Below are 10,014 nucleotides of genomic sequence, written 5' to 3' on the forward strand. Positions count from 1 at the left end.
CCCGCTCATCCGCAGCCCCCTGCACCAGCTTGATCGCCACCCCCGCCACCGCTCTGATCACCACCCCCATCGCGGCTCTGATCACCACCCCCGCCGCCCCGATCACCGCCGCCGCTCCGATCGCCTCCGCCGCGACCATACTTTACCTGCTCCGCCTAGCAGGTCTTCCACATCCCCGGCTCCCCTCTTCAGTGGCTGAAGAGGGGAGCCGGGAATTTCAAACGGCTCCTCTTCAGCCAGCCAATCAGTGCTCCTCTTCAGCACTGATTGGCTGAAGGGAAGCCGCTTGAAATTCCCGACTCCCCTCTTCAGCTAATCAATGCAAGGCAGCACTGATTGGCTGAAGAGGGGAGACGGGAATTTCAAACGGCTCCTCTTCAGCCAATCAGTGCTGCCGTGCATTGATTGGCTGAAGAGGGGGAGTCGGGAATTTCAAACGGCTCCCCTTCAGCCAATCAGTGCTGAAGAGGAGCACTGATTGGCTGAAAAGGAGCCGTTTGAAATTCCCGGCTCATCTCTTCAGCCAATCAATGCGCTGAAGAGGGGAGCCGGGGATTTGAAGACCTGCTACGCGGAGCAGGTAACATATGCTCGTGGCCGGGGCGGCGGGGGCGATCGGAGCAGGGGGGGGCGATCGGAGGCGGCGGGGGTGGCGATCGGAGCGGCATCGGGGGGGCGATCGGGGCGGCGCAGGGGACTGCGGTTAAGCGGGGGGTGGGCTGCGGGCGCGCGATCGCAAAACTATTTTTCCGTACGATATATCGTACCGTCTAAACGCTGATCGTTATAAAAAAAAAATCGGTACTTCGAAATCGTTAATCGTGCGATCAGGCCAATAATCGCCTCGTGTAAATTTAGCATTATGGTGCGTTTACACAGGCAGATTTATCTAACCAATTTTGGAAGCCAAAATCAGGAATGGACTTGAAAAGACAGGGAATCTCAGTCTTTTCTTTATGACCTGCACCCTGTTTATAATCTGTTCCTGGCTTTGGCTTCAAAAATCTGTCAGATAAATCTCTCTGTGTAAACGCACCATTAGGCTCTTTACTTAGTGACGTCTGTCACCCCTAGGCTCTAATGCTATACTTACATTTTAGGGATGGGGACTTCTAGTATAAGTGCACTGCTCTCTCATCCAGATCTATGCTGCATAGATATGCAGCATAGATCGTTGAGATCGGCACTTGTTTGCTTTCGGCTGCTGCAGCTGGAAGCAACCGAATGCCGAGCCGGGATCAGCGCCATTACGGCGCAGACCCCAGCCGGCATCAGTCACAGAGATCGCTCCTTTGTGACAACGTCCCGCATCGCGGCGCTCTGGTCCCCAGTTCCCGGCCGCTTCCTGGTGTCTGACGCGGGCCCAAGACGTGGCGTCTCAGGTCCACTCAGCCAGTCAGTGACGGAGGCGAGATCCGTATCATCTCGGGCCTGCGTCAGAAACCAGGAAGCGGCCAAGAACTGGGGACCAGAGCGCCGTGATGCAGGACCCGCCGCTGATCCCAGCAAAAAAGTGCCCCCCAGCTGGAGTACCCCTTTAAAGAGGTTAGAGGTTGTGTGTGGTAATGCAATTCAGCTTCATTTACATCAATGGAACAGAGTGCAAAACCCACCCCCAACTAAGGACAGGGGAGATGCTGTTTGTGGAAGAAAGCAGTCATATATTGTGCCGTACATATAATATTGGTTACACCAGGATCTATTGATATACCACAAAGTAGATTTTCCGTTTACATGACCGTTTCTGTTCTGCTCATAGGTGCAGTCACTTTTCCTACGTACAGCCATGTCTAGAATAGGAATTTGCAATGCCTTGGCCTATATGAGCCCATTTTGGCAGCTCTGATATCACCGTGCATTACTTAAAAGGAAACTTGTTGCGTTCCTTTTACTTGATACAGTTGCCAAAACAAATTACATGACAATCTAGCGAATGTGCTGCCAAGTCACAGCCTTATCTTCTGAAAGATATTAAAAAATAATGTTCTTTAACATTAGCTGGAATGACAAACCACAATGAATGGAAGCAGGTAGCAAACTCTCCAGCTGCATTAAAAGTCATTTAGGATATGTTTAATGTCAACAGGTGTAGATACCGAGGCTAAAATAAATGCCAAAAACACAACAATACCGACTCTTTCATCTCAGTGTGTGTTTAATACCTTTGAAAATGGACATTTAGTTTGTTACAATTTTAAGGCATTATTCATCATATACATTGCAGGATTCCGATACCTCCATTTGTTGTCAATATGCAAGGTATTCTGATGACATAAACTATTGCTTTCATTGTCATGAAAAATCAAAGTTTCCACAAAAGACATTTATGAAATAGTCAAACATTTGGAATGTTTTAGCAAGCTGGTAAAAATATGACTGAAACCCATGGTCAAAGAACTATAGGACCAGTTTATGAACACATTGGTAAAAAATAGAATTTTTAAATAAATAAAGTATAAAAAATAAATATATATTTTAGATATATGCATATTAAGTCCACAGGTTGAAAATTGCTTTTTTTGTCAAGATAGAGATGTCTGTAGGGAAGTAATGAAATACAGTTCTATCCTAGTTGACATTTCAATCTCATGTGAGTTGGCATACTGTCACATCCTATACTGATAAAAGTTCTTAGGAGGTGGCATCAGTGCCAATCAGATGGTCCAATGCTCTTTCTATATAGGCATGTAATTCCATAGGTAAGCAGCATCTGAATTTTGGCTCTCTGCTTTATCCGCCAGTTATGTTAACCACTCCCACAGTGTAGGTGGTCCTTACTATGATCATCAGTATTCTTTGGTCATAGTCATCGATGGCATGAGAGACTGTAGTTCTTTCACAGAACTTTATCTTCACTTTTCCTCAAGAAAAAGCTGTTTTGGTATAATAAGCGGCCAGGCTTTGTCTACATCCTCAACTATAGCCCATTACTTCCTTATATAGTTCAGGTACTTTTTCTGGATCCACTGGTCTGGGAAGAAAATGTGTAAATTTTTGATGCCTCTTTGCCCTGGCTCCATCTCTTGGCGTACCATCTTTATTAAGTGCTACAAAGTAACGCCTTCCAGAGTCCCCATGTTTGTATAGGTTTGATGAGTAAGTGTTATACCAGTTTTCCTCAAACTGTTCTCTGAAAATGCACTCAGAAGTCAATTTTTCCTGGAAATGGAAGGAAAAAAGAAAATATATGAGTACATTTTATAAGACTGGCTTATGTTGTCCAATAAAGAACACCACTGACCATCCAAATGATGGAAAGAGTGACCTCTACCACACTAAGTATTTAACATAAAATATCACATTGTGATGAAACTATACCCCAATAAAAGTACGGGAAGCAAAACAATCAAAACACCTTTGATGTTGTACACTTCTTTGTGTATGTGAATTGGAGGCTATGGAAATTTACTTATAAAGTTTATCTATGGTGTTTTTATCTCTTGATGCCAAAAGTATAGGTAATACAACATTCAACCAGACAGATTGGAAAAAATATAAATTGTATACAGTGTATCAAATAAATCAAACTTACAGATCCAAAGAGTTCTCCTTTATCATTCATTCCAAGGTACAGACCACTGTCCACTCCTCTTATGCTGACTAGACCAATGGCCACACTGATGAACTCAAGAATACCTGTAAAAAATAGATACATCAGTAATTAGGGACATCTAGCAAAGTTTCCAATAAAAAATTAAGCATTTTGAAGTTGGTCTGTGCACCATATTTTATTGGGTATTATATGATAAGGAAGCAGTAGCCACACCCCTTTTGCAAGACCAGTGATTCGGCTCTCATAAGATGATGATGTCATAGGTCCACAAAGGAAATACACCACTCAGTAATATGTATGATACATATGCCCTAGCATATAAAAACAACAACAAGTACAATGTATACAGAGGTTATAGAAATCTTTTCAGATACACATATCATGTTTGTTGATCATCTATGATTTAGAATTTTTTTTTTTTTCTTCAAAAAGTTCTTAGAAAAAGGCCTAATTTCAGGGAAGATGATGGTGGTATTTTGTCTTTTTTATGCTATCTTTTTCAAAGCAGGTCTTAAAAAAAAATAACAATAAGCAGGTGAGTCAACCAGGCGCGAGACCACATCAGAGGAGGCTCAGACGAGAATAGGGGCTGCATAATGGAGAGCGATATAAAAGAACAACCCATGTTTGATCTCTATCTACTACTTCTGGTTATTAGCCGTAGAATACCCCTGTTCACAGACCATACAACACTTTTCTTGCATCACATACCTGAACCTGCTCAAAGTGACAACCTGGCACCACCATTCATTTATAAATTAACTTCACCTTCAGGATTTATATAGGCGGAAAGATTAATTAACCCTTCAGTCGCCGACGGGTTCTATTTGATGTCAGGCATCAAAAGAGTTAAGAATAATTGATATTTATTGTCTTGGCTATGGGAAAGTGACGGAAAACATTTTAATCAGCTATACAGCAGCTAAATCAATAAAAGGGGGGGAAAGTGGCTATCAACAATAGTTGGTTTGTTCAGATAAAAAGAACATTGAATAAATACCCTGATCATTATTCACTCTTCCTGTCAGATAAGCATTTACATCCTTGCCTGTCCTCTATGGGGAGTTTGGAGAGAGTGGGTGAGGTGCCAGCCTATTAGTACGTTGTATAATGGCCACAGACGTAATATGTAATTCTGTATGTGACCTGAAAAATAATAACCACTGTGTCTCTCATACTATAACAATGCACCAAAACCCTTACTGACTGTTATGTAACTGTATCCAGCAGATGTAACATTCAGACTTGTATTTGTAAATAGGTCTACTGAACAACATTTCTATTTCAGGGACACTGAATATACTGGCTGCGTATGAAGTGTATGTGATAATTATTTGGTTTATAACCCATTCACCTATGCCTATAGCCAGCAGCAACATGAAATGCCTCCAGACAGAGATGAACTTGGCAATGCAGTAGTCTGCACTACATGGATATAAATAACTAAAGATTGCAAGGTGGCCCCTATATGTATCATGTATACAGAATTATAACAACAATGCAATATAGAAGTGCAATGCTAAAGTGTAATATACACATAAAGATGTAGGTGTGTGATTCTAAAGAGGGAAATACATATCACTGGGCAGGTATGTAGCCCTGAGGAGTAATATCCAAAAAACACACAATCCTAAAGTGTATTATATACTACATAAACAGGTAAGTCCAATTCTGTGTAATATACACGTTACAGAGGAATGAAATCCCTGTGATATACATTGCATGCATGCAGCTGTGTAACCCTTAAGTGTAACCTACAAATAGGGACTCAGCTGCTTTATACTGGTGTGAATAAGTGTGCAAAGCATCAGAATGCTATTTATACTGTGCATGCAGGCAGGTGCCTTGTCCTGACTAGTATACAAATAGACATGTAATACATAGGACATCATGCCTACCTGTTTGCCACTCTTCAGGGCTGCACACCTGCCTAATGCAATGTATATCATGCTTCATAGACATATGTGTGCATATGTATGAGTGATACATATTACGATGGGTAAGTTTGCAAACCAGAAGTATGACTTACAGATAGGAAAGATATCCTTAAGTGTATTGTACACTACATACAGGAATATGCACTTCCTAAAGCCACAGTATGGGAGCAGTCCTGAAGTGTGCTATACATTGTGTACACATAGGTATGTAGTTCTGAAGTGTGATACATGGCATAGAGACAGCCGAGCAATCCTAGAGTGTGGTATCCACTGCATCTAGGCAGGTGTGCAGTCCTGAGGTATAGTATATAGATAGGCAAGCAGTCCTAAAGTGTGGTATACATTGCATATAGGAAAGTTTGCAGTCCTGGAGTATAGTATATAGATATACATGCAGTCCTAAAGTGTGGTATCCACTGCATGTAGGCAGGTGTGCTGCCCTGAGGTATAGTATATAGAAAGTCATGCAATCTAAAGTGTGGAATACTGTACATGGCATACAGGAAAGTTTGCAGTCCTGGAGTATAGTATATAGATATTCATGCAATCCTAAAGTGTGGTATACATTGCATATAGGCAGGTGTGCAGTCCTGAGGTATAGAATACAGATAGACATGCAGTCCTAAAGTGTGGTATACATGGCATATAGGAAAGTTTGCAGTCCTGGAGTATAGTATATAGATAGTCATGCAGTCCTAAAGTGTGGTATACATTGCATACAGAAAAGTTTGCAGTCCTGAGGTATAGTATACAGATATACATGCAGTCCTAAAGTGTGGTATACATGGCATACAGGCAGGTGTGCAGTCCTGAGGTATAAAATACAGATATACATGCAATCCTAAAGTGTGGTATACATGGCATATAGGCAGGTGTGCAGTCCTGGAGTATAGTATATAGATAGTCATGCAATCCTTACTCTGGTATACATTGCATATAGGCAGGTGTGCAGTCCTGGAGTATAGTATATAGATAGTCATGCAATCCTTACTCTGGTACACATTGCATATAGGCAGGTGTGCAGTCCTGGAGTATAGTATATAGATAGTCATACAATCCTAAAGTCTGGTACACATTGCATATAGGCAGGTGTGCAGTCCTGGAGTATAGTATATAGATAGTCATGCAATCCTTACTCTGGTATACATGGCATATAGGCAGGTGTGCAGTCCTGGAGTATAGTATATAGATAGTCATGCAATCCTTACTCTGGTATACATGGCATATAGGCAGGTGTGCAGTCCTGGAGTATAGTATATAGATAGTCATGCAATCCTTACTCTGGTATACATTGCATATAGATAGTTGTGTACTCTAAAAGTCAAACAAGCTGTCTAGAAGATAAGATATATAGCTTAGCACTGGGTTCTGGATGCATGTGCATTGGTAGTAGACCGTGCACACCTACCGAAGCGGCTGTGGTCCTGCCTGGTGCCCTGCACGTTGCCATCTGGCAGGATCTGGAGGTGGAAGCCCGTCCTGCAGTAGAGCTGGCGGCGGCGCAGGATGCCCTGGAGATGCGCCAGGTCGGAGGGAGCGCTGCGGGAAAGGCGCTCAGGTTGGCCCATGGGGTCATTGTACAGGAAGGGGCTATCCCTGGCAGGAGGGGGCAGCAGAAAGTGAGAGCCCACTTGTCCCAGGGTGTCCAGCCCGGCCAGATAGTTGCCCACCTCGGCCAGTGGAGCCATGTGGGAGCAGGGTGCTGGGATTACTGACAGTCAGGAGAAGCTGGTGTCCAGAGAGAGGGCTGCCGGCCGGGGAGACGCCTGGGTGCAGTCACTTTGTATATTGGCCCAGTTGACATATGGTAATGAAGCGGATTCTCAAGGCTTCTTCTTCTTCTTCTTCACACCTCTGTTCACAATGTGCAAAGTGTCTCGTTCCCAATGCAGGCCCATTCACACGCAATGTTAATCACAGCCATGATCACAGTAATCCACATCTCTCTGCAAGCTCCCCAGACTGAACCCAAAGGACATGTTGGGGCTTGGAGGAGGAGGAAGATGATGATGAGGGCTGCACACCACCTCTAGGATGAAGGGAGTGCAGGAGATAGCAGGGGCTGAGATCCTGGAGAGAAGCAGCTGGAGAGAGCAGTGATCTGGATGCAGGAGGTCCTCCTAATGCACAGCCTGGACAGGTGCAAGGAAAGGTAGAGGCAGAGGCGTGGTCTGCAGCTGAGACCTTCCCAGACTACACACACATACAAAGGGAACAGCCACACATAGCACACATGCCCCACTCCAGCATGCAGGCACTCATCTACCTCACACAATTCTACTATGGAAGGGACTGGTCTGGGGAGGGAAGGGTTAATGGCTGTATAAAGGTATAAACTGCCATAGCCCATCTAGGCTGGAGTTATTATTGCCATATAATGTTATGTATACTGTGCCAAAATAGAGCAGAAGAAGTATGCGCTAAGGGGAGAATTTTATTAATTGTTTAACTTATTTGTTCTTATAATGCAGAAAGGTGCTGATCTAATGGGGATAAAAGTCAGAGAAAACTATCAGTCTAGATGCATATACAAGTCAGAGTGCCTATACTCTGTATAGGTCATATACGTTATGATGCTTCTAGAATAGTGATGTCTCTACCACTGTATTTGCAGGCATTTTTCCAATGAAATGGTGTGTCACACACATTTAGAAACACCAGTTTGGGGGGTTGAACCCCCAGATACATGTGCTCTACAAAGGCTTGATATCAGAGATTATCTGCGTATTTTGCATAATTTTAAGCTCATGGGCACCAATGTAAAACCCTTGACTGGACCTTACTTCTCCCCAGCTATTAAGGGGGGAAATCCAGCGCTACAAAAACATAGCCAATTTTACCCCCTTTTGTCTCCAGTTCAGGTGTGGTTTGCAATTAAGCTCTATATTTACTTCAATGGAACTGAGTTTGAAACCCCACCCAATCTGGAGACAAGAGAGGGGGAAAAGTGGATATGTTTTTGTAGCACTGGATAACCCCTTTAACTTGACATTGCAGGACATCTTGCAGACTTGACACAATGTGAACTGGCATCAGCGGAGAGAGAGGTGGTCTTTAAAATGTGGTGTAAAATGTATAAGTTTTTATACTGCTGGTTACAGTGGCAATACAAATACTGCAAAAGTATGACTGGCTAGCCCCTACTACTCACCACTGCCACCAAAGATGTGCATATCCCATGCGGCAAATGTGTTGCAGAAATGTCTGCAACTTAAAATTGGTTCCAAGTTTTATTCTTCTGAATAGGGTTGTTGGCCAGCACAACAGTAAAAGCATACCTGGCACGGAGGAATGTTTGAAACTTTCGTGTGAGGACACAGCTGCCAATGAGTTTCTGTGGAAACGTCACAAGCCCTAATATTTTACAATAGGGAAAATGCACGGAACATGCTAATGCCTGGGATGTTTCCACAGCAGTTCTGTCTACAGCAGCATCTGCACTGTGTCAGGTAGACTTCAAGATCCCCAAACACATTAGCCAAAATGCAGCTGAACCCATGGCATTCAGTTGGACCATCCAACAGTCCTGAACCCTTCATTCTGAGACAGAAAAGCTGCTGCCAGAGGAGTCTGAGCATATGGTGAAACATTCATGTGTATGTTGGGAACGGAAAGATAGCTGAACGATTCTTTGCCCAACAGCGAGTGGAAGTGTATAAGCACCATAAAGTTGCAGCAATGACTACAACAAATCTGCCATATTTGAATATATACTTAAGGGGAGATTTATCAAACATGGTGTAGAGTGAAACTGGCTTAGTTGCCCCTAGCAACCAATCAGATTCCACCTTTCATTTTCCGAAAAAGTCTGTGAGGAATGAAAGGAGGAATCTGATTGGTTGCTAGGGGCAACTGAGCCAATCTCACTTCATACCATGTTTGATAAATCTCCCCCTTATTCCTTTAGACTTTTTAAAAAGATACCATACATTGGGGGGAAGATTTATCAATCTGGTGTAAACTGGAATCCTCCCAGTTGCCCCTAGCAACCAATCAGATTCCACCTTTCATTTTTCAATGAATTTGTGAGGAATGGAAAGTGGAATCTGATTGGTTGCTAGGGGCAACTAAGACAATTTTACTTTACACCCATTTGATGAATCTCCCTTTTTGTCTTTTTTGGGTGGCTTTTTCTTTAACAATTTTGACATGTTAGGGGGTATTTATGAAAGGGTGTAAATATACACCTGGTGTGAACTGCCTACAGCAACCAATCACAGCTCAACTTTCAGCTCTGGTAAAATATAAGAGGAGCTGTGATTGGTTGCTTTGGGCAGTTTACACCAGGTGTATATTTACTTTACATCCTTTCATAAATTGTGTTCCTGTAAATGCATGTAAAAATGGCATGCATGGGTTGACCTTGCTGTACGCCAAGAAATGCGCCAAACTTGGGGGAAAAAATTGCCACAAAAACACAGTTTGTGGTGTATTTCACATTTTCCCATTGACAGCTTATAATGTTTTTTTTTTTGTTACATCACCATTCTACAATATTATTTGCATATGAACATACTGGAGCTA

General features: G+C 42.9%; 1 protein-coding gene across 1 annotated transcript; it reads right to left on the reverse strand.

The window, feature by feature from the left end:
* Window positions 1-2,137: 2,137 nt before the first annotated feature.
* Window positions 2,138-7,596, reverse strand: FGF20 (fibroblast growth factor 20). Its single transcript, XM_069976551.1, has 3 exons — window positions 6,899-7,596; window positions 3,533-3,636; window positions 2,138-3,159 (listed from the first exon to the last, which is right to left on the reverse strand). Exons 1-3 carry the CDS (start codon window positions 7,176-7,178, stop codon window positions 2,914-2,916), a joined length of 630 nt encoding a protein of 209 aa, XP_069832652.1. The 5' UTR covers window positions 7,179-7,596; the 3' UTR covers window positions 2,138-2,913.
* Window positions 7,597-10,014: the final 2,418 nt, after the last annotated feature.

Source organism: Dendropsophus ebraccatus, chromosome 7 (genome assembly GCF_027789765.1).
Source record: "Dendropsophus ebraccatus isolate aDenEbr1 chromosome 7, aDenEbr1.pat, whole genome shotgun sequence".
NCBI classification, from domain to species: domain Eukaryota; kingdom Metazoa; phylum Chordata; class Amphibia; order Anura; family Hylidae; genus Dendropsophus; species Dendropsophus ebraccatus.

What these genes read in the sequence shown, in the direction of transcription:
- FGF20 (XM_069976551.1), bottom strand. Translation starts at nt 7,178, where the DNA reads ATGGCTCCACTGGCCGAGGTGGGCAACTATCTGGCCGGGCTGGACACC. An exon ending in GCAGGACCACAGCCGCTTCG is followed by an intron (nt 3,637 to 6,898) that starts GTAGGTGTGCAC and finishes TATTTTTTACAG; the next exon opens with GTATTCTTGAGTTCATCAGT. An exon ending in AAGGAGAACTCTTTGGATCT is followed by an intron (nt 3,160 to 3,532) that starts GTAAGTTTGATT and finishes TTCCATTTCCAG; the next exon opens with GAAAAATTGACTTCTGAGTG.